At 37.5% G+C, this 25,322-nt stretch overlaps 1 protein-coding gene across 7 annotated transcripts in view; it reads right to left on the bottom strand.

The window, feature by feature from the left end:
• Positions 1–22,724, bottom strand: part of PHF14 (PHD finger protein 14) — a 206,111-nt gene extending 183,387 nt beyond the window's left edge. For 3 of the 7 annotated variants that reach the window (XM_064290018.1, XM_064290020.1, XM_064290019.1), the window contains exons 1-3: positions 22,186–22,721; positions 21,346–21,456; positions 5,965–6,764 (exon numbers count right to left, since the gene is read on the bottom strand). In XM_064290018.1, coding sequence (XP_064146088.1) covers positions 5,965–6,764; positions 21,346–21,456; position 22,186 — 912 coding nt within the window. In that variant the 5' untranslated portion in view covers positions 22,187–22,721. Of the gene's footprint in view, positions 1–5,964; positions 6,765–21,345; positions 21,457–22,185 lie in introns of all 7 variants that reach the window. The other 4 variants (XM_064290016.1, XM_064290017.1, XM_010587246.3 and 1 more) reach the window with 2 other exon arrangements.
• Positions 22,725–25,322: the final 2,598 nt, after the last annotated feature.

Raw genomic sequence — 25,322 nt, 5'->3', positions numbered from 1 at the left:
CAAGTTATTTTTTATATTTTTAAAACCCAACCAATATCCAAAGGTAACATTTTGAGTTATCATTTGACAGCAATTTATAAATGATGCTTGAATGCCAGAATTAATTTCTTTCAATACATTTCCTGCAAAATACAATTAAAATTGCAGTTCATTTGTAAGACAAATCAGAAAAGAATGCAAAGCCAACAAGGAGACAATGTCATTCCTCTTGAGAATTCTAGCACTTTTAATGTTTATATTTTGCTCTTTGTTTTAAAACCGAAAGAAAAAAAAAAAATAGGGGCTTTGGACAACTCTAGCAAATAAAGCTGGAAACCCTGGTGGTTCCTGGTGGCGTAGTGGTTAAGTGCTACAGATGCTAACCGAAGGGTCAGCAGTTCAAATCCAACAGGCACTCCTTGGAAACTCTAGCAAATAAAGGAGAGAACTTCCTAAAAGGAAAACTTACTTGTTTTATATAACTTTTTTAGTACAATACACCTGTTGCCGTCAAGTTGATTCCAGCTCATACCACCAACCCTATAGGACAGAGTGGAACTGCCCCATAGTTTCCAAGGAGCGCCTGGTGGATTCCAACTGCCGACCTTTTGGTTAGCAGCCGTAGCTCATAACCACAATGCCACCAGGATTTCCTTAGTACAGTAAGCCAGACAAAATTATGAACATATTCTCATACCATTAGCTATCCTTCAAATGTAACAGCATTTGACTTAAAGGCAAGCATTCCTGGGTTTCAGTCCCAACTCTCACTTAACTGCTATTGAACCTGAAGCTGCAGCATTCTCATCTGTAAAATGGGGATGATAAAAAGAATACCTACCTCATGAAGTTATTGTGAGATTTCAAAGGATAATATATGGAAAGAATGTTCCTAGCACATACTAGATAATAAATGTTTGTTCCTTTTCTACTTCCTCTGTACTTCTTGCAGGTGGCTCAAGAAGAGAAACATGCGCAGGCCATAATATTACAGTGGGGAATCTTAGAATCCCAAAAGGAAAGTTACTAAACTCAAAGAGCACTGCTACTTTAGTTTTTTTCTTAGAAACCATATGTAGATTTAAAAAAAAAAAAAAAGTATAGAAAAAGGCCTAGCAAAGAACCAGAGCTTCATGATTGAGGGACTGCTCAGGATTTTAAAAAAAAGGCACTGCCAAAATTTCTCTGGTGAAATTACATCTAATTAGCTCTTGAAAAAGGTGTATCCACATGGGAAACCGGTAAATTTCTACAAGTTGCAAAAATTAAGAATCAATGGATATCTCTAATTCCTCTATTTTCCTATTTTTCCAATATTGTTTTCTCAGAAAGAGTTAATCTCTAAATCATACCTCTATACTATTTTCTCTCTTATAATATTACTATTTAGAGGCAGAAAAAAACAAAACTAACTGATACGTCTGGTCCTATGATCTCATCATTTGAGAAATTTTACCAGAAATGTAAAGCAAACAGAAAAAAATGAGTAAACTAAAGCCCTAAAAACATTACCCTAGTCAATGTCAAAGGAGCCTTGGCGGCACAATGCTTAAAGCAACAGACTGCTAACCAACAGGTCAGCAGTTCGAAACCACCAGTGGCTCCACAGGAGAGAGATGTGGCAGTCTACTTCCATAGAGATTTACAGCCTTGGAAAACCCTATGGGGTCACTATGAGCTGGGTATCGACTCCATGGCAGTGGGGAAATCAATGTCAGACAGAGAACATTTCCAGACAATGTTTCAGTGGGCTATCTAAATAACATATCTTCTTTAAAAATTATAATGTAAATTCTCTTGAATAGATCAAACATGAGTTCAAGCACACCTGTGATCAGAAAATAAAAGCCAATTTATGATAATATTTTGCTAGCCTATTTCTGAAGACTTACATCATCTTTCAAGTTTCTGGAGAAAATACCCACCTACCCACTGTCGTCGAGTCGATTCCGACTCATAAGAAAATAAGCTAAACTTTTAAAAATACAGTTTTAACATAAAAAATAGAAATCAGGAAAGTGGGTTCTGGATGGCAAAACAGTACCTATTCATTATGGAATAATTGTACAGAATCTAATGTAATCATAAGAAGAGTAGATGTGGCACTATAGTCATAAATCAGTGACTACTTAGACTAAATTATTTTTCCCTTGGGATTTCAAATTTACCCCCAACACAGCAGAATAATAACATTGTCCAATATTCTTCATGGCCCTATAGTTTATTTAGTATTCATTTATATAGTCTATATAAAGGATTATAAATGATATATAAAACTGGCTAAATTCTAAGTGTGTGTCTAACAGGAGGAAATCCTAGAACATGCCATGCAAAATCAAAATTAAAAGAACCTTATTACCCTGAAAATGAGAAAAAAATCAGTACAAGAAGTTCAATCAATAATTTTCTTCTCTAAGTTTTTAAAGAAGATTAAATTCTCAAGAATCTCAAGTAATTTTTGTACAATGTTACAAAACTGACATTTTTTAGGATGTAGAGCAATTTGTTTTATTTACAAGTGTATAAAAAGCAACTGATTAACTAGCCAGAGGCTCCGGAGGTGGCTGTTTATAAACTTTGGCAAAATTGTTATATTTTAATCAGCAAAAATTGAGTGGCAATGGCCATTTCTTAACGTGGCAAGACACTTAATCCATTTAATATAAGAATTTTTTACTTAAAAAAAAAATTCTACTAAGCAAAGAATATAAGGACACATGCATAAAACAGTAATCCAGAAGATTCCAAACTGTCTCTGTGAGAAAACGGCAGATTTTCTTCCTTTTACAGAAAGACAAAAACAAAAAATTGCCATCTGACAATTCCTATACAGTTGATTTTCTGTCATATATTAATTCTCACCGAAAGCTACAGTTTCAAAGTCTTGAAAATGGGAACCATTCTCTGAAAAAGCTACAAAATCATCCCCCAAAAATTCATCTAAGAAGACTAAAAGGCAAGATAACTTTAGCAAAAGCTTCAAGATAAAAGACTGAAAATGACATATATCCATATGCCAATGGGATTATCACACTGAACTGAAATTTTTAAATGGCAGAAAGCCATTAAGAAAGGCAGGTGTCCATCGGCAGAAAACAGAGGTTATCAAATACCCACTTCTAGAGCAGCAATTCTGAAGGTATAGGCAGGGAAATCCACACAAGATCAAAGCTATTTTCATAATAAAACTGCCATAATAAGATGTTATTTGCTTTTTTCACTCTCCTTCTCATGGGTGTACAGTGGAGCTTTCCAGAAGCTACATGAAGTATGATGGCATCATTGATCTGACAGCTAGCATGCTTCTATAATCTTGTTTCAGAAATTTCTGAGTTTTGACTTCTGAAATGATAAGTATCAATAGATATAACCCACACAAAGCAATAATTGGGGTCCTCAATATTTTTTAAGTTCTGAGATCAAAAAATTTGAGAACCACTGCTCTAGAGTATTTCTGGACATGGTACGGCCATTAACAGCAATAGTTACAAAAGTTGCCCCTCTTTTAAAAAAAAAAGCAAATTCCCCTAAGAAACTACATAATTATGCAAGTTTCTGGGCATCATTAAACTACAAATGATGCCCAAAATTATGTCCCTGCAAATACATTTCACACAGTTGCCATGAAAAAAGTTTTCCTCATTAGAAACTAAATAAACTATAATTCTATTACGTATTGCTAGAACCACATTTTCAGCTATCTATACTACAAAGTGGTATTTGAAAACTTAGTGTAAAAGCAAAGAAAAGTAAAACTTCAAATATAATTAAATATATACTTATGAGCTATCTAATAGATACTTAGCAAGGTATCAGTACCTAAAATAACCTAGAAGATTAAGATCCAATCATTGGCCACAAAGTAACAAGAATTAAGTTTAGTCATCTTTTTACATCCTGATCTCATAAACAGAAAGTTTAGAGATATAAGATGAAGTAATAATTTCAATGTATTACTTTATTATAGTTTAATATCTAGGTTTAAGTGGCATAATTTAAGTAGAACTAAAATCATCAAAAAAATTATCAGAGGTTAAATAATAGTCTTAGGGAAAAAGTTACCAAGCTTTTAGCTATAATAATATTCTGAGGCAAACTGATTTCCTATAAGCTCTTCTACTTTTCTGTACAGGACAGAGCAAAAGGAAAATGAACATAAACTAGCACAAGAAGAACTTAATTTAGCTAATATAAAGAGAAACTTCTTGACAACTTTATCAGGGTACTTTTCTAAGAAATGCTTTGGAATCCTGGAACATATTTGGGACTATTTACCTAAATATATAATGTACCATTATTTAATAAAGTCTCTCCTAGCAGTAAAAAAAAAAAAAAAACTAAACAGCCCATGTGGTCTTTAAATGCATCATAAAGGTAGTCTACAACCTCTTAAGCAATATGTTATAAATTACAGATTATTACCAAGTGGATAATTTACATATTTTATATGGCAAATTTCTAAGAATTTGTAGGTATTCCCTACAACTTAGCATAAGTCTAATTCATGCTGCCTTTTCTATAGTTAGCCAGCCTATTTTTGTAAATATCAGCCTAATAAAAATGAAGCAAGGAAGTGATGCTGCCAAAGGTAATTTTCTCCGGTAGATACAGAATGAGTGCCAAAAGCTATACAATTAATTTGATAAATTCTTAAATCAAGTATGAACAATTGGATTTTCCATACCTTGGTTTCCCTAAATTGACATCAATAATATAGACCTGCCTGTGTTACATCATTATAAATATTACATTCCAAATGAACATTTGGAATAAGAATTAATATTGCACTGAAGGTAAGCAACATTTTCATATGAAAGTGGGAAACCCAGAACTTAGCTGATAATTTTATAATCTAAACTATATACTGCTGTTTCATCTCTACTGATATTTAACCCCTCATAGCCTGCTGGTAGGAAAATCTTTTTTTTAAGGAAACTTAATTACACTGGATAATTACTCCTATGTAAAACTTTTAAGCAGCAGAAATGTAAAGGAACAAATAAAGCAGAAAAAATAAGATCTTTCTACCAGTTTAATCTACTTCAATGAAATGAAAAAAACAAAGAACAAGTGTTTGGTGACTATAAACACATTAACAGAAATGTCAGACTTTATTATAGCTCTACATGTGATGTAACAGGTACAACTACATGTAAAATGACAACTCAGTCTTTTGTTTGAAGAAAAACATATACACAAACACACAGACAAAGAGACACAAATGTGTTTGACTGAAGAGTCTTGAATGTTGCATCTCTGGGCCCAATGGATAAACCTAACTTTCAGTAGTAGTATTTCAAGTGGAAGAACTGAGCCATTACTGTAGTTTTATGATAATCAATAGCAATGTTTGTTTTTTTTATTTCTTTGTAGAAACTTATTTATTAAATACATGTAAATAAATAGTTCATATTTATTTCTATATATATAAAGCAAAGATTTCGTGACTATTCAGATGATGGGTGTCACAACTGGGAAGCAAACTTAAATTAAGTTTCTAAAAGTTTGAGACAAGCATTAACCAAATTGCTACTCTATATTATATTCAAACTCTGAATTTTTATGTGGATTGGACATAATTAAGTTGAAAGAAAGGTGGCTTTTATTTTCATAATTCACTCAGCATCATTCAGCAGTCCTATGAACAATGGGATGAGAGAATGAAAAGGAGAATGGAAAATTCTAACATTTTCCAAGTCTATAGACATAAAAGCATTTCTCTAATTTCCCTAAATATACAGGCTGTGAGCTCCTTGAGGACGATGACTGTGAGCTCCTTGAGAACGGTGACAAATAGTAAGTAGATGCTCAATAAAGGCTTGCTGGCCAAATGAATAAATGTTACAGTTAGGGCTCTCATTCATTCCCACAGCTGCCTAAAAATAGGATTTTAAGGAAGCTACATAATATAACTATTAGAGTGATTTAGAGAAGAATTCCCTTTTCCCCAGACAGACAGATATCATAAAAATTGGGTTGATCTACCTCATTACTCTTGCTTTGAGATAGTGTCAGGCTATCATTGGTCAGTTCTTCATCATCAGCACTGTTTCTGCTAACAACTTTACTTTTCTTCTTCTTACAAACCCCTTCACTGGCAGGGCTGCTATGATCCTCGTCATTGCCTTCATCATTCTCATCCTCATCACTCCCACTTCCCTCATCTTCATCATCCTCATTGTCTCCATCACTTCCCTCTTTCTGTGAGGCAGATCTTCCCTTTCTCTTTACTACAGTAGGTCGCCAATCATTGTCATCCTCACTGTCATAGTCATCCATGTCATTCAGCTCTTCCATGGATACAAAATCCAACAGTGGTCGGTTTCGGCGAAGGTTCCATTTTTTTGGCTCACTAACTTGCTCCTCTGTAGTGTTTGTGGTACTGGGGACAGAAGGGGATGCATTAACAGCATGAGGACTCATGGCAGGTGTGGTGGCAGCAGCAGAAGCTGTCACATTATCAGATACTGTTGCCTTTTCTTTTTCCTTTTCTCTCTCTTTCTCTTTTTCTTTCTCCTTCTCTTTTTCCTTTTCTTTCTCCTTCTCCTTCTCCTTTTTCTTTCTAGGTCTTTCTCCATTCTCTTCTTCCTCCTTCTTTTCCATTTTAATTAACTGTTTTTCTGATGACAGTGTTTCTTCCTCTGCAGAATTTTTAATTTGTTCTTCTTTTACTTTAATATTTTCATTCAGTTCTTCCTCTAAAATATTTTCTTCAGAATCACTACAGGAGCCTTCTCCACTGTCCTTTGATGGATCTTCACTTCCATTACCACTCCCTTCAGAATCTGTTGAAAATATGAGAAAAAAAAACCACACATATGTATATACATACACACACACACACAACACACTGACACAAATGAAACCACCAAAATTTGTGAATAACTTGCAAAATAATATAAACAAATTTAGGTCAAATAATGGTAGACATGCCCAACCAGATTAAATAATAAATCAATGAAGTTGGTGTAATGGTTTTAATTTAATATAGCAGTAATGAAGGTGAATATAACTCTAAATTAAAATATGCTTTAAAAAAGAAGAGCAGCATTTTGTATATTGTTCATATTATATTTGGTACCATAGAGGCAATTTTTTCCTAAAAGTAAATATGCTTCTTTTTTTAAATTGGGCACTTATTTTTAACTCAATGATAATATAGTAGAGACTAAATTCTCCTTCCATTACATCATCCTTTTATAAACTATCTGGACTTCCAAATATGGAAAAGAGTCACATCCAGAACAAGAAAAATCTGACCCAAAAAACTTGGTTTCATTTATTCCGCTCTTTACCAAGCAAAAATGAATGTAGATATTTATGGCAGTCAACTTTTACCACATCCCTAATATACCACATGAATTTTAGGAGCACCAAGTATACAGGTGAAATAAGACAACAGCAATGGCACAGAAAATGGAAATTTCAAGTGAAGTTATTAATTTTCCAGATTATTAGGATACTGTCCATATCACCAAATGAAGTTACCTAAACTTCCAAAAATTCTAGGCAGTTATATCTGTAGACCCAGGAATGGAATGAATTGATGAATTGCAAAAACAAATCCACCTTGGAAATGAGCAGCCACAGAAATTTCTAAAAATTGGGCTAAGAACATGAATAGCTCATGCAAGACTAAGAGCTTTCTATCAAATTTCTTCTATTCCTGCCTAGGGCAGCCCAGTTCCTCTAAGCCAACATTTCTAATCTTCTTTACTACCAATCAAATAAATAAAAAATCTAAAATATCAAGGTGTGGGGGGGGGGCGGATCTGGAGAGCCGGGAGTGAAAGAAGAGGAAGAGCAGAAGGAGAAAACAGTCATAGTCAAGCCAAACACCAATAGTAAAATCTGTAGGACAAAAAAATTTTTGCACCTACAACTAAGAAAAGCTAGTAATAAAAAGGTAAAAAGAACATTTCCACATCGTTTAGTTTCTGTTAACTCAAACTAGCCTTTAATTAACTATAAGAGGAAAACAGTTTATTGGCCTTTAAATGCAGAAAAAATAGCCTGTAATTACTGTCCTGGACCAATAAAATCATAATTCTGAATCTCCTGATTACCATGCAGGCATCCATAGCTTACCCAAGACTATTCTAAAAAGAACACTCTCATCCTAAACAATCTGGCACGGGACACAAGAGAAGTATCAGGCATGTCCATACTCCCTTATCTAAAATTTTTGCAGCAGATGTATTTCAGAATTTGGAATTTTTCAGATTTAAGAAGGGTAGCATGGTGTATATACCATATATTACCCTAACACCCCTAGTGATGTCTATGGCACTACCCTAATAATCAAACACATTTATTTATAACAACAAAAAAAGCATTGCCATTGAGTCAATTCCACCTTATAGCTACCCTATAGGCCAGAAAAGAACTGCCCCAGAGGGTTTCCAAGGCTTTAACCTTTACGGAAGCAGGCTGCCAAAACTTTTTCCCACAGAGTGGCTGGTGGGTTCGAACTGCCGATCTTTAGGTTAGCAGCTAAACACATAACCACTGCACAACCAGGGCATGGGGCTAACTGCCTCCATGAACAACTGCCTCCTTTGCCATGAGACCAGAAGAACTGGGTGGTGCCCAGCTACCACTATTGAACATTTTGGTCAAAGATTCTATAGAAGAATCCTGATCAAAAGGGAGAAAACTCAGAATAGAATTTCAAATTCTCATGGAATCCAGAATTTCTGGAGCTATGGAGGCTGAATAAACCCCCAATTATCCTGAGATGATCTTTAATCCTTTAACCAAAAATATTCCTTGATGTCTTCTTAAAACCAAACAATAATTTAGCTTAACTAGTAAAAAATGTCTGCCTTGAGCATTATACTCTTTTGAGAACTACCTATATGGGATCAAACTGACAACAGCAACTTGAAAAACTGGATAGGAAGCTCAAGGGGCAGTGAGTTTATGTTAACAGGGGAGGAACAACTCCGAAAAGGAAGGTGAGAGTGGTTGCACAACTCAAAGAATGTAATAAATGTCACTGAACTGTACATGTGGAAACTGTTGAATTACAAATAGTAATTTTGCTATGTATATTCTCAACAACAAAATAAATAATATTAAAAAATAAATGCCTATTATTTTCAGTCATTTTTGCCATCAAATAAGTTTGAGCCAACTCAAAAGGTTGGATGGGAAGTTTAGTGAGTTTAAAATAATGGTAGTGAAATAACTTGCAAAAGGTAGCACAATGTGAAGAATAGTAGCACGACTTGAAGAACATAACCAACGTTACTGAATTATACATGTAGAAAGAATTGCTATGGTGTATCCTTGGCTGGCTATATTTTCATCAAAATAAAAAATTTATTAAAAATAGTAAGTTTGTGCCAAAATTAAGAAAAACATTAGGGATTTGGGAGCTCCTTGAATTTCAAAAAGAGACTGCAGACCCATATCACTGACAAACAGATGAACTTCTGTTCTTTTTGGTCCAACAGCTCTACAAATTATTAAAAAATGTTTTGTTTTTTAAACTATTCACAATTAAACTGAACCTGCCAGAAAAACCATTTCCTGTAAAAAAAAAAAATAATAATTTTTAGATATAACATATTTATGATATGCATATATAACAAGTATATACATTACATATGTTATGAAATATACAGAGCCCTGGTGGAGCAGTGGTTAAGTGTTCGGCTGCTACGCAAAAAGTCAGCAGTTCAAATCCACCAGCTGCTCCTTGGAACCCTATGGGGCAGTTCTATTCTGTCCTATAGGGTCACTGTGAATCAGAATCAACTCGACAGCAACAGGTTTAGTTTGGTTTCACTTTATATAGTATACTTCATATACACCACTCGTCTGTCAGTTTGTGAAACTGTGGTGGCTCGCACGTTACTGTGATGCTGAAAGTATCACAGGGTCACCCAGGGTGCAGAGGTTTCAGTGGAGATTCTAGACTAAGACAGACTAGGAAGAAAGACTTGGCAATCTGTTTCTTAAAAATTGGCCAGTGGAAAACTTATGAGTATCAGCGGAATTGTTGGATATGGTGACAGAAGATGAGCCCCTCGAGATGGAAGGCAATCAAAATACAACTGGGTGAGAGCTGCCTCCTCAAAGTAGAGTTAACCTTAATGATGTGGATGGAGTAAAGCTTTCAGGATCTTCATTTGCTGAGCTGGAACGATTCAAAATAAGAAACAGCTGCACTCATCCATTAATGATTAGAATGTGGAATGTACAAAGTATGAATCTAGGAAAACTGGAAGTCATCAAAAATGAAATAGAATGTGTAAACCTCAATACCCTAGGCATTAGTAAGCTGAAATGAACTGGTATTGGCCATTGTGAATCAGACAATCATATGGTCTACTATGCTGGGAATGACAAATTGAAAAGGAATGGTGTCACGTTCATCGTCACAAAGAATATTTCAAGATCTATCCTGAAATACAACACTGTCAGTGATAGGATAATATCTACATGCTAAGACCAGTTAATATGACTATTATTCAAATTTACGGACCAACCACTATTGCCAAAGATAAAGAAATTGAAGATTTTTACCAACTTCTGTAGTCTGAATTTGATCAAATGTGCAACTGAGATACATTGATAATTACCGGCGATTGGAATACAAAAGTTGGAAACAAGAACTGGAGGTTGAAAAACATGGCCTTAGTGATAGAAACAACACTGGACATAGCACGATAGAATTTTGCAAGACCAACAACTTTTTCATTGCAAATACTTTTTTCAACACATAAACTGCAAGTACAAACAAAGACCTCACCAGATGGAATACACAAGAATCAAATCGACTACATCTGTGGAAAAATACGATGGAAATGCTCAATATCAGCAGTCAGAACAAGGTCAGGGGCCAACTTTGGAACAGATCATCAATTGTTCATATGCAAGTTCAAGTTGAAGCTGAAGAAAATTAAAACAAGTCCACGAGAGCCAAAGTACACTCTTGGGCATATCAGACCTGAATTGAGAGACCGTCTCGGGAGTAGATTTGATGTACTGAACGCTAATGACTGAAGACCAGACAAGTTGTGGAATGACATCACGGACACCATACATGAAGAAAGGAAAAGGTCATAAAAAGACAGGAAAGAAAGAAAAGACTAAAATGGGTGTCAGAAGAAACTCTGAAACTTGTCCTAGAACAGAGAGTAGCTAAAGTGAATGGAAGAAATGATTAAGGAAAAGAGCTAAACAGAACACTTCAAAGGGTGGCTCGAGAAGACAAAGTGAAGAATTATAATGAAATGTATAAAGACCTGGAGTTAAAAAAACAAAAGGGAAGAACACACTCAGCATTTCTCAAGCTGAAAGAACTGAAGAAAAAATTCAGTCCTAGAGTTGCAATATTGAAAGGTTCTATGGGCAAAAACAGAATTCTGGTGGCACAGTGGTTAAGAGCTTGGCAGCTAACCAAAAGGTCATACCAGCTGCTCCTCAGAAACCCTATGGAGCAGTTCTACTCTGTCCTATAGGTTCACTATGTATCCGAACCGACTCAAGGGCATATAACAACAAGATGGGCAAAATATTTAACGACTTGCAGGAAATGTCAAAAGAAAATGGAAGGAATACAGAATCACTGTACCAAAGAGAACTGGTCGACATTCATCCATTTCGTGGGGCAATATATGATCAATAACTAATCACACTGAAGGAAGACGACCAAGCTGCACTGAAGGCACTGGCAAAAAACAAGCCTCCAGGAATTGACAGAACACTAATTGAGATGTTTCAACAACCAGATGCAACACTAGAGATGCTCACTAGCCTGTATCAAGAAATCTGGAAGACAACTACTCAGCCAACATAATGGAAGAGATCCATATTTGTGCCCATCCCAAAGACAGGCAATTCAACAAATGTGGAAATTATCAAACAATATCCTTAATATCACACACAAGTAAAATTTTGCTGAAAGTAATTCAAAAACGGTTACAGCAGTATATTGACAGGGAACTGCTAGAAATTCAAGCTGAATTCAGAAGAGCACGTGGAATGAGGGATATCATTGTTGACATCAGATGGATCTCGGATGAAAGCAGAGAATACCAGAAAGATGTTTACCCGTGTTTTGTTGACTATGCAAGGACATTCGACTGTGTGGACTGTAACAGATTATGGATGACATAGCAAAGACTGGGAATTCCAAAACACTTGTTTTCATGCAGAACCTGTACATAGACAAAGAGGCAGTCCTACAAACAGAACAAGGGGATATTGTGTGGTTTAAAATCGGGAAAGATGTACTTCAGAGTTGTAACCTTTCACCATAAAACTGTATGCTGAGCAAATAATTCAAGAAACTGGATTATGTGAAGAAGAATGGGCATCAGGATTGGAGGAAGATTCATTAACAACGTGTGTCATGCAGATGACACAACCCTGCTTGTTTAAAGCACAGATAACTTGAAGCACTTACTGACGAAGAGCAGACTACAGTCTTCAGTATGGACTGCATCCCAATATAAAGAAAACAAAAATGCTCACATCTGAAGCAATAAGCAACATCATGATAAACGGAGAAATGATTGAATTTGTTCAAGGATTTCATTTTACTTGCATCCACAATCAATGCCCATGGAAGCAGCAGTCAAGAAATCAAACAACATATTGCACTGGGCAAATCTGCTGAAAAAGACCTCTTTATACTGTTAAAAAGCAAAGACGTCACTTTAAGGACTGATGTGTGCCTGAATCAAGCCATAGTATTTTCAATAGCCTCATATGCATGTGAAAGCTAGGCAATGAATAAGGAAGACTGAAGAACTGATGCCTTCGAATTATGGTGTTGGTGAAGAATATTGAATATACTGTGGACTGCCAAAAGGACAAACAAATCTGTCTTGGAAGAAGTACAGCCATAATGCCCCTTAGAAGCGAGGATGGTAAGACTTCATCTCACGTACTTTGGAGGACATGTTATCAGGAGGTACCAGTCCCTGTAGAAGAACATAATGCTCAGTAAAGTAGAGGGTCAATGACAAAGAGGAAGACCGTCAATGAGATGGATTGGCACAGTAATTGCAACAATGGGCTCAAACACAGCAACAACTGTGAGGATGGCCAAGAACCGGCAGTGTTTCATTCTGTTGTAGACAGGGTCACTATGAGTCAGAACTGACTTGAGGGTACCTAGTAACAGCAACAGCATATTATATACAGTATAATACATAAAAATCTTATATATGAAAATAGTTTTAATATAAACCAGTTGCCATCGTGTCAGCTCGACTCACGGCAACCCCATGTGTGCCAGAGTACAACTGTTCTCCAAAAGGTTTTCCATTGCTGACTTTTGGGGAGTAGATCATTAGGACTTTCTTCTTCCTATGGGTGGGCTCAAACCTACAATCTTTTGGTCAGCAGCCAAGCATATCAACTGTTGGCCCCATCAATGGGCTCCATTTCTATATAAGGACCTAATAAATAATAAGCAGAGTTGACTAAGCACTTCTAAGGCAAAGGGACTCTTACAGACACTGATGAAAAATGTTAAAATATCTTATAAGGAATGCCATAGTTAATTGGGAATCGAGGATAAAAAGAAAAGGTCCTTCTGAATAGGCCTTTTTTCACAATGAAAACATAATGATAGATAAAAAAGTAAACTGGGCGGAAATGTGGGTACCTGATTAGAATTGAGGTCAATTCAACTTTGCTATAATTTGATAAATTTTATAGAATGTCAAGGATTTTTGTGGTTTTGTTTTGGTTTTCATTGTCAATGCCTTAATATTAAATTATTACTCTTTTAAAGTAGAGAGAAATTGGTACTCCTTGTTTTTGTTTTGTAATCATGCCTGAATAAAAATCAATTAAAAAAAAAAACTAAATGCTTTAAAATAATTACTTATCAATAGAAGAATGTGAAATTTTCCCACAAATTCAAACCCTAGGAGTTTACCCAACCCTTCATTCTCCAAATATACCATACTAGCCATAATCCAACTGCAAGGATAAAGAATCTATCAAATCTTATCTTTCTTTGATCTCTGAAAAATACTTGATCTGATTAGTCAGCACTTCTTTTGGTACATGTGCCCTTCAAGGATAAAGGTAAACAGTATCTAGTTAGAAACACAGTTTGGTAATAACGATAATAAGAAAAATCAGGGTCCTTGGCTGTCCATAATTATAATTTTATAGGCTGCAAAGAAAAAAATTCCAATTACTACAAACTCAAAGGATGATTCTACGCCATGGTCCAAATTCATCATTCTTACACCTTCAAAAAAAAAGACCAGGCTAGTGGGCCAGCTACTTCAAATACGGCTATCTTAGGCATAACAACAGAGTAAATTTCAACTCTACAATAAACTTGTTGACATTAAAAACATTTTTTAATTGAAATCCCTACTTCCCAATGAATTAAATGAAAGGCAAAAAACTTTCTCAAAAGGTACAATATATGAAAATCTCTCTAACAATAGCTATTTCAACTAACACATAATATGAGAATTGTTTATATAGAATTAAAAAAACAACCTTCGAGAATCTCTTCATAAAATTAATAAAATCAAAATAATTTAATCAATATCAACCATCAATACTATAATAATCAATGCTTAAGTTTTCCCCATAATAAATATTAAACAATAATAAAATCAGTAAGATTTAATTCAGAGTTTCACGTTAACTGTACAATATAATCATCTTTTCAACAATTTCAACTTTAAACATTTGGTTCATTGTTCTAGTGCAACAGTGATTAGTACTATAAATGTACATAATAAATAACAGACAGATCACCAGTCTACTGGTTATTCAAGGTTATTCCCTTAGGGTCATCTTTGACTCATCCTATACATCTCTTAAAAGTAACTAACCAGTCAACAAGTCTTGTCAACTAATCCTGTACTTCTGACTCTAGTTCCAGCTGTGTCAGCTTGGGTTTTCTGGGTAAATGTAGACAAGTGGTTCTCAAGTAGAGACAACCCCCAGGGAACAATGGTTGCCTCAAAAACGTGGCAGGGTGGGGGGAAGGACTGCTATCGGTATCTAGTAGGTAGAGGCTAGGGATGCCGCTCAACATCCCAGAATCCACAGGGCAGCCCCCAACGACAAAGAATTACGCAACACAAAATGTTAACAGTGCCAAGGTTAAGAAACCCTGGCGTGATATATAAGGCTTCAATTTGATCTCATTCTATTTTCCCAAGTTTATCTCTTCTACTATTCTTTTACCCAATTCTGATCCCCAAATACACATGACATTTCCCTGTCTCCACACTTGTACACTTAATATTCTCCCCACCTAAATTGTTGTTTATCTAAATGTTTTATCTCTTTCATAGTTCAACTTTTATTTCCTCAATGAATTTTTTTCTAGATCAATCCAGTCTAAAGCAGTCCGATCTCTTCCGAAGGCTTGAACTAAGTAAGTGATACAACAACCAATCATTTCTTGTATGATCTATTCCACATTTTATTTATTTAACTATTCTATTGTCATTATTATTGCCTTGTGAATTCACTAAAACACCTAGCAAAGTGCTATGGAAAATTACAGATGGTCAATGAACATATCTTGATCCACTTATCCAAAATCAGATGAGCACAAAAGATGAAGTCTCTGACTGTTCTTCCAGTTAAACTATTTTCTGGTAATGTAACCTAACTAAACGAACCATTGTTCAAGGTCTAAAGCCAAACTTTTCCTTTGGTGGGGGAGTGTGGGGGAGGGGGGCACATGGCATTGCTAGTTTGTCCTGTTTAATAAAAGTAATACATGAATGCATATTTAAAAGTATTTCATTTATACAGCAGATTATTAAACATAAATAAGTCTCCTATACTATCCCCAACCCTAGGACCAAATCTCAAATACAATCACTTTAAGTAGGATGTAAAATGAAATTACCAGTATTGCCTTAGACCTACAAAACTGGTACCTTACATGGTTCCACCTAATATTTCTATATGTGGTTCTTCTGGTGGTTATCACCATAATTCTGATATACTAATACCCTATTCTGGACTTAACTTTAAAACATATTTGACCGTTTTCATTCAAAAATGGGAAATTTAGCTCTGCTTTCACTTTAGGGATTAAAAATAAGCTATTTTCAGTTCCTTAATTTTCTAAAGGTAGAGTCTTACAATTACTACCTTTATTAACGACCACTTGCCAATCTTATTGGCAGGTCATTTTTCAACAATGTTGATTTTTTCCTATTTTATCATCTAAAAAGTATGTGAATAAAATTATTTATCTGCAAGGTTGCTGAATATAATAACCTTTCAGTGTTTTCTATATTTACTATTAAAGCGAAACAGAAATATAAAAGTATTATAGCCAGAATTTTAAATTTCGAGATGAAGATCAGAAGAAATTGTTGTACAGAATCCAGTTAACAAAATCTGAAGCCAATCAATCTAACCATTTGGGCCATAAGTACAATAAAGTCAACAAATCACTTCTACAGCATGTTTTGCAAGAAGCTATGGTCATGACAGGTGTTTAGCTACTATTTCTTCATCGCCAGTTTAATCTCTCCATAAGAAAGCTTAGGCTTGCACGACCTCCACATGTTTGAAAACCAGTAATATGTCTAATGTCTTATTTTCTGTAAAGTCCAACTAAACACACTATCTCAGGAAGAAGAGAAAAGATTCAAACAGAAACCATCAGTAATCTAGACTAAGCCAACATCTTAGCTACAGGAGGGCACCAATACACAGTGAAACAATAGTAGAAGATGTGATTCAGTTTCTGTTAACTGTTAATTATTTTAAATGAGATATTTTCTACTAAACTCTCATTTGCATTAGTGTACCAAGAACTACACAGATAATTAAAATAAATAACCAAACCCGAAACCAAATCTACTGCTATCAAGTCGATGCCAACTCATAGCGACCCTATAGGACTGAGTAGAACTGCCCCATAGGGTTTTCAGGGAGCGGCTGGTGGATTTGAATTGCCAACCTCTTGCTTAGCAGTGAACATTTAACCACTGCACCACTAGGGCTCCAAGAAAAATAAGGTAATAGATAATTAAAAGAAATAAATAATGTGCAACAATGACCTTAAGTCACAAATTTAAGCCCCCTATAAAATTTTTTTTATGGGGCAAAGAGGCAAAGGCCTAGTGGAACAGACCAAATATGACAAGGGGAGACAAAAAGTGTATATATCATCCCTAAAAGCACTCAAATTCTAATTAAAAAAAAAAAAAAAAAAAATCAGCCTAACAAAACTCAACCGACCAGCTTTAACAAACAGTTCCCATCAATTCTGATTATGATTTATCAAAGTCAAAATCTCTACTTAACATGACACCATAAATTGTTACGAGAATGCAGTTTATCTTTGAATCTCTAGATTGTCTTATTCCTTGTAAAGGAAAGTGATACCTGTGAATGACTCCATCTCACTAAAAAAGAAAAACATTATCTACAAACTCAAGATTTATTGTGACAAAAATAATTACACAGAATACTTAAAGAAAATAAGCTTTGGTATTTTTCCCATAAGGGTATTTAAAGAATTCATACTCTGAGACTTAACTATTATTGTCTCAGCTTGCAACTTTTACCATAACATCTACGATAAACGAAAAACTACATTCTAACCAAAGAGAATATACTTATCTATCAAAGTTTCATCAAGAGAACTAGGTATACATTTCCCATCCTTGTCTTTTTTCTTTTTTGTAAACTACCAAACATCAGTAAATGGACTAAATATAAGAATTTAAGAGCCAAAAAGCACTTAAACTTATCAACTTCTGATTGCTAAGAGGAACTAAATAAGGTAACCACAATATCCATGTAGTTTAAGAGAACTGTCTGAGTTATCTAGTGCTGCTGTAAGAGAAATACCACAAGAGGATGGCTTTATAACAAACAAAAATTTATTCTCTCACAGTCTAGGAGGCTAAAAGTCTGAATTCAGGGCACCAGCTCCAGGGGAAGGCTTCCTGTCAGCTCTGGAGAAAGATCCTTGTCATCAATCTTCTTGGTCTAGGAGCTTCTCAGTGCAGGGACCCTGTGTCCAAAGGACACACTCTGCTCCCAGTTCTGCTTTCTTGCTGGTAGGAGGTCCCCATCTCTCCGCTTGCTTCTCTCCTTTTATCTCTTGTAAAATAAACAGTAATGTAGTCTACACCCCAGGGGAACTCCCCTTAAAGATAATCAGAGCTGTGACCCAAGTAAGGGTGTTGTATCCCACTCTAATACTCTTTAACATAACCTAATCTTGCTTCATTAACCACAGGCAGAGATTAGGATTTACAACACATAGGAAAATCACAGGGATCACAAAATGGTGGACAACCACATAATACTGGGGATCATGATCTAGACAAGTTGACATAAATTTGGGGGGAAGCCAATTCGATCTATGACATTTCACTCTTTACCCCCAAAATTCATGTCCTTTCCACATGTAAAACACATTCACCCCATCATATCACAGCAAAAGTCTTAAATCAACTGCAAGTTCAAATCCATCCTGGGACAAACTTCAAGTTATCTGCTTCCAAAGCACAATGGTGGAATAGGCATAAGCTAGACATTTTCGTTACAAATGTGAGAAACTGGAAGAAAAAGGGGACAACAGGACCAAGCAAGTCAGAAATCCAGCAGAATAATTTACATTAGCTTTCAGGGCTTGAAAATAATCCTCTGTTCTCTGAGACTATCTAGGCAGTGGCCCTGCCCTCCAGACTCTGGATATTGGCTACCCTCTCCAGATTGTGGATGGAGGTCTTCAGTCCTGGGTTTCATTCAGCTCCACCTTCCAGGCCCACTGGAACAGTAACTCTGCTCCCTCACATTTGGGTGGCCCCATTCTCCTAGTTGGAGCCCTGGTGGTACTGTGGTTAAGAGTTCGGCTGCTAACCAAAAGAGTGGCAGTTCAAATCCACAAGCCGCTCCGTGGAAACTCTATGGGGCAGTTCTACTCTGTCCTAGTCTGAGTGATGACCCCACACCCTCAGCTCCAACAGGTCCCATTCTTCTGCTCCTTGGACATGGCAGCCCCGTCCCCTCATTTTTGGGCAGTAGATCTGGCCCCATCCCACTGGCACTTGTGAAAGGCTGCCCCACACTCCCAAAACCGAGTTGGTGAAGATCTGACTCTTCGAAAACCAGAAGGCTGTGGCCCCACCCTTTGAAACCCCAGAGGCCATGGCTCCACCCTTTGAAACTCCAGAGGTCATGGCCTTACCCTTTGAGACTGAGGCAGCTCTGCTTTCTGTGTTCCCTGTCTCTTAGCTTCTGCTTCCTGGTTACTTGGCCTCCTGGTCCCTCAGGCCTTTGGACTGGCCTGGCATCTGCCCTGCTTGGGTAAGTGTTCCAAAGCTCTTTGGTTCTACTGATAAGTGCCTGGAGGCACCCCACTCCACCAGGAAGCCTCCTGAGCAAAGGCACTCAGCTCGCTTGCTCCATGGGTCGGCTCTCATACCGTCTTGCACTGGTCTCCTAGTTCTGCTGCTGCCATCTCTCTGCTGCTGCTGCTTCTTGCCATCTGTGCCATCTCTGGTGTTACAGTTCTCCTCACTTCCTTCTGAGCCCTCACCAGGATTGTCTGAAATCCATAATTCCACCAACATTCTCTTCAAGGCAATCTAGGATTTTACTATTAGGCACTTTAAAATTCTTCCAGCCTCTACCACTCACAAGTTCAAAACCACTTTCACATTTTAGGTATCTGTTAGTGCAGCATCCCACTCCCGGTACCAAATTCTTAGTTATCCAGTGCTTTTATAACAGAAATACCACAAGAAGATGCCTTTAACAAAGGAAATTTATTCTCTCACAGTCTAGGAAGACAGAAGTCTGAATTCAGTGTGCCAGCTCCAGGGGAAAGCTTTCTCTATCAGCTCAGGGAGAAGGTCCTTGCCTTCAATCTTCCCCTGGTCTAAAAGTTTCTCAGTACAGGGACACTCTGCTCCCAGCTCTGCCTTCTTGGTGGTAGGAGGTCCCCATCTCTCTGCTTGCTTCTCTCCTTTTATCTCTTCTAAGATAAAATGTGATGCAGGCCACACTCCAGGGAAACTACCCTTACATCTGATCAGGGTTGTGACCTAAGTAAGGGTGTTACATTCCACCCTAATTCTCTTTAACATAACTTAATCTTGCTTCATTAACCACGGGCAGAGATTAGGATTTACATCACACAGGAAAATCACATGGATCACAAAATGATGGACAACCACTTAATACTGGGAATTACAGTCTAGCCAATTAACACAGATTTTGGGGGGATACAATTCAATCCATGACAACATCTATCTCTTCTTGGGATTAAACAGTGAAAGTATTTTGGAGTCAAAAGACATGAATTAGATCTATTACCACCTGAGTGACCTCATGCAAGTTCTTTAAGCTCAGTAGCCTGTTCGTTAATCTGTAAAATAGTATCTCCTTCACTTTAAATAGAAAAATTCTCAGTAAAGCACAATGCAAATATTGTTTGTCGATGTTACTAAAAGTAATAAAAGTAACACAGCATAATCTAATTTCATGTCTTCCTACCATTCCTCACATGGAAAAACCAGAAGGAAGGGAAGTTAAGTCTAGTAAACTCTCTGAAAGGATACTTAAAAACCAGTAAAAGGATGAAATTGGAAGGACTTTAACTTCTTACTTTATTTAAGCTTCCATAAAAGGGACAGAATAAGTAATTTTCATTTCTCATGTGTGTTTATTAGTATTTTTCACATAATTTTGTTTTTCAGATTCTTTCAATTAAAAGTTGTGTACTGAAAAGAAGCTACAAAAGAGAGCCATACTTTTGTATATTTTCCAATTTACATACGAATTACCTTTTAAAAATTTAATTACTGTTAAAATCATAAAATATGATGAGCAAGCATGCATGTTTTATGCCTCAGAGATTTCTGAAAGGCCCAAAGCACAAGTTGTAGCATCTACTACAACTTAAAGTTACAGTTTTTATTCTAGCTAAAGCCAATAAACAAAACTCCCAGGGATGGGGGTGCCAAATGAAGAAGAAGAATGTAAGAAGAATCCTGCTCATGGGTTGTTTATGGCCTACATTACTCTCAGGATATTATTCTACTTCTGGATATCCCTTGATTTTTTTTTTTCTACCCATGAAATATGCATAAGTATATTTTATCGTGTAAAATAGGGAAAACACTTTTGCATCTTTGGAATAAGTCTTTCCCTGCTTGCTAACTACCTCTGAATAAGCAGCAACAAAAATAAGCAATGAGAGCAGATAGTGACAGGATCTTGGGAAATACAGGAAATCAAATGGACAAAAAAAATGAAGTTTGTATGCTTTAACTTTAAATTGGCATTTAACCAAAACTGATTCTTAAAAAAAGAAGGAAGTCTGAAAATAGGCCCAACTCCAGAAAGCTGGAAAAAGGGAAGAGAGAAGGAAACATTTACCTGAAGCATCTCCAACTTTAAAATCACTGTCATCTGAACTATCATAATCGAGAGCTTCTAGCAGAGAAGCTGCCAAAGGCTTCACCTGCCTCCTCTTGGAGCTGCGATCCACTGTTAAGAGAAAAACATTACATTGTCATTCACAATCACACCAAGCACAGTGGGAACCATGGTTCTGTGGGAAGATAAGAAGCCGTTGCACAGGAAATCTTTGTCTTATCCAGTTTTCAGCAAAAGCTGTCTGGGGGTGGAGGAGTGTTTGGGGTGAGGACAAGGCTGGGAAGGGCTGGGAGGCTTCATGGGCAGCTCCAGCCCCGGGGTACAGCCAACACAAACACCACCCTCACCACACACACACACACAAAAAACCTTGCAATCCAGTCCGTTCAACTCGTAGTGACCCTATAGAACAGAGTAGAACTGCTCCCACAGGGTCTCCAAGACTAATCTTTACTAAACCGACTGCCACATCTTTCTCCCGCAGAGCGGCTGGTGCGACGACTGGGTTCCAACTACTGACCTTCCTTTAGCCTGTCAGCAGCCAGCGCTTTAACCACTGCACCATCAGGGCTCCTTAACGCAAACCCAGATGGGCCAAAATCGAAGCTGACTCTATTTCCACGTCTTGTGGAAATGCTTCTGCGACTTGCACGCAATCCCTCATTTAGACAACGTAACGCACAGCCCAGGGAATAAAAGAAGCCGTATTCATGCCCGCATACCCTGGAGGGGTACCGCCCACGAAGGGTTCCCGCCTCACCCCCTCCCGCCCCGTTCCTCCGGCTATTCAAAAGGGCTTAAATAGACCTCTCTCCCCTCGGAGGCCTCGGACACACTTACTAAGGAATCCGTGAGGTGATCGTTTGGAGGAGACCTAGGGAGAGGATGCGGGAGCCCAGGCAGCGCCGAGATCGGGAGTGGGGCAGCGGAGGCAAATCCGAAGGATGCTATTTAAAATCGGCGACGCCGCCAACCCGGTCGGGGCGCAGCAAAAGCAGCCCACGGTTCCCCTCCCGCCCCGAGCTCTCGCAGAACCAGCCCCGGCCGCTCGCGTCCCTTCCCACGGCGTACCCCGGCCAGAGGCGCCCTCTGGCCCAGCCAGCGCGACTAACCCGGCGGCCCTGGGGTGTTAATTTCCCCGTTAAAACTAGAAGAAAAAAATAAAAGAAAGAAAAACTTTATTAGCCTGCATTAGAAACAAAAGACCCGGAATTTGCACAGTCTGAGGCCGGTTGCCTGAGACAATAGGTGAGGCAACGACCCGGATACAGCTCTAAGGAGAAGGAAGTAAAAACAGGAGACACAGCACGGCCCGGAGAGCCGTAGGAGTCGAGAGCGCGTGCGCCAGATCGAATGCTCCCTGCCGGAGTCTGAGCCGAACGGAGCCGAACGGAGCCGAGCGGAACCAAGGGAAGCCGAGTAGTGCCGAGCAGGAGCAAACTGCCCTCCCAGACTCTGTGAGGCTCCACCCACAAATCACTGCGCCCTGCCCTCAGACCAAAGCCAGGGGAGGCAGATCTTGGTTTCTAGTTTTTGTTTTAAAAAATTTACTCAGAATAAACTTTCCACAAAGGGACGATTACTGCTTTAAGTCACTACCAAAAAACAGAGACAAAAGTCCTGTTTTACTATAACCAAACTGTGGTTATAATAATTCCGGAGCCCTGGTGGTGCTGTGGTTAAGAGCTCGGCTGCTAACCAAAAGGTGGCCAGTTCAAATCCACCAACAGCTCCTTGGAAACTCTATGGGGCGGTTCTCCTCCGTCCTATGGGGTCGCTATAACTCGGGTTTGATGCGACGGTAACCGGTGTGGTTTTTTGGTTTAGAATGATTGTATTGCAGACCGATATTTCTGCATAAATAAAGCACATAGTGTTGCTAAGATAAAAAGGAATACATCTAGGAGAAAATATTCCATCTCACAAGTATGCTGTGTATTATTTCAGGATGTGTCTACATGATGTGGCATAGTGCACTACATCCACTTGGGGAATTTATTTTTTTAAAGATGAATTGTTAAGCCCATTGATACATGACGATAGTATATGTGCAACTGGATATGGCAGTCCTTAAACAGTTTCAATCGCCATGTATATTCACATACAGGTTAATATTTAATAGCTTTTAAAATGTTTATATACTGAAAGGAAGGTTGGATGAAGCTGATTCAATTCATTTATACAAGTACACATTGAGTGGCAATCTGTGCAACACTGGGAAATACAACATTATAAAAGACTGTGTACATCAAATTTGTAGGAACCAAATCATATATTGAAGTAGAGAAGCTTACCATTTAAAGAAATATGGGTTGAATTCTTCTGGAAAAATAGATTGGAATTAAATTTTAGAACATTTAATTTAAATAAATATTTATTTAATGCAATCTATAAAATATTAGGAAGCCCTGAGTGCTGCAAGCAGTTAACACTTTTGGGCTAACCAAAATGTTGGAGGGTTGGGTTCATCCAAAGTTACCTCAAAAGAAAGGGCTGGTGATTCTATTTCTGAAAAAGCAGCCATTTAGAAGCCTACTGAGCAGTAGAACAAGGAGGAATCCCGGATGATATCACCCTGATATACCCTTCAAGCTTTGAACTGAAACCACTCCCAGAGGTCACCTTTCAGCTAAATCACAGATTGGCTCATAAAATAAATATCACCTTGGGTGCTCTGCACCTTCAAAAATAAAAAAAAAAATCATCTGTATGAGACCGAACAGTCAACATTAACCCTAAAGCAAAAATGAGAAGATGTGAGGGGGTGGGAGTGGGGGGGAAAGGGAGCTAGATTAATGAAAACAGAACAACCAGACAGAAATAATGAGAATCGTGACACAATGTAGAAAATGTAACCAATGTCACTGAACAGTATGTATAAAAACCAAAAAAAACCAAACCTGTTTCCATCAAGTGGACCCTAAAAGACAGCATAGAACTGTTCCATAGGGTTTACAAGGCTGTAATCTTAGTAGAAGCAGACTGCCACATCTTTCTCCTAAGGAGTTGCTGTTGGGTTCCAAGGGACCCTTAGGTACCAGGGTTCTACAATCATTATAACCATAGTTAATGAACATATGTAAATTTTACTTTTGTCTTTAGGTTAACAGGTAGCATGTTAACCACTGCACCACCAGGGCTTCTATAACAATATATATGTTGTTGTTGTTGTTAGGTCCCATCAAGTTGGTTCCGACTCCTAGCAACCCTATGTACAACAGAACGAAACACTGGCCAGTCCTGCACCATCCTCACAATCATTGTTACGCTTGAACCCATTGTTGTAGCCACTGTGTCAATCCATCTTGTTGAGGGTCTTCTTTTTCCATGACCCCTCTACTTTACGAAGCACGATGTCCTTCTCCAGGGAATTGTTAATAGGAACCTAATTTGGTGTATAAACTTTCACCAAAAACACAATAAAAGATTTTTAAAAATACCAAAAAAAAGAAAAAACACTTGCTGAGTACAATTCCACACCGACACACATGGGATCACCACGAGTCAGAATCAACTCAATGGCAATTTGTTTGATTTGGATTTGAAATAAGATGCCAACCCAGAGGCTGCACCTTGTAAAGACAGTTATTGTCTTTTTCCTGCCAGAGGTTGATACAAACAAGTAAACAGATGATTACTGTATATTATGAACAGCTACCAGAGATAAAATATGCATGCCGAGGGAGGAGAAGACACTCAGGGAAGACTTCCAAAAGAAAGCTATATTTAGATCTAGACACAAGGTATCTGAGCTTGCCAAGGGAAAGGAAAAAGAAGACAGAGGTGTTCCAGGCCAAGGAAATAACATACACAAATGACCTGGGGTAGAGACCACCTCCTCTCAGATGCTAACCGAAAGGTTAGAGGTTCAAGTCCACCCAGAAGCACCTCAGAAGAAGGCCAAAATATTTATTCTTGAAAAATTCAGCCTTTGAAAAACTATGGAGGACAGTTTTACTCTGACACACATAGTTAGA

The sequence above is a fragment of the Loxodonta africana genome, chromosome 8, assembly GCF_030014295.1.
Source record: "Loxodonta africana isolate mLoxAfr1 chromosome 8, mLoxAfr1.hap2, whole genome shotgun sequence".
Lineage (NCBI taxonomy): Eukaryota > Metazoa > Chordata > Mammalia > Proboscidea > Elephantidae > Loxodonta > Loxodonta africana.
This window is presented reverse-complemented; position numbering and strand designations above follow the sequence as displayed.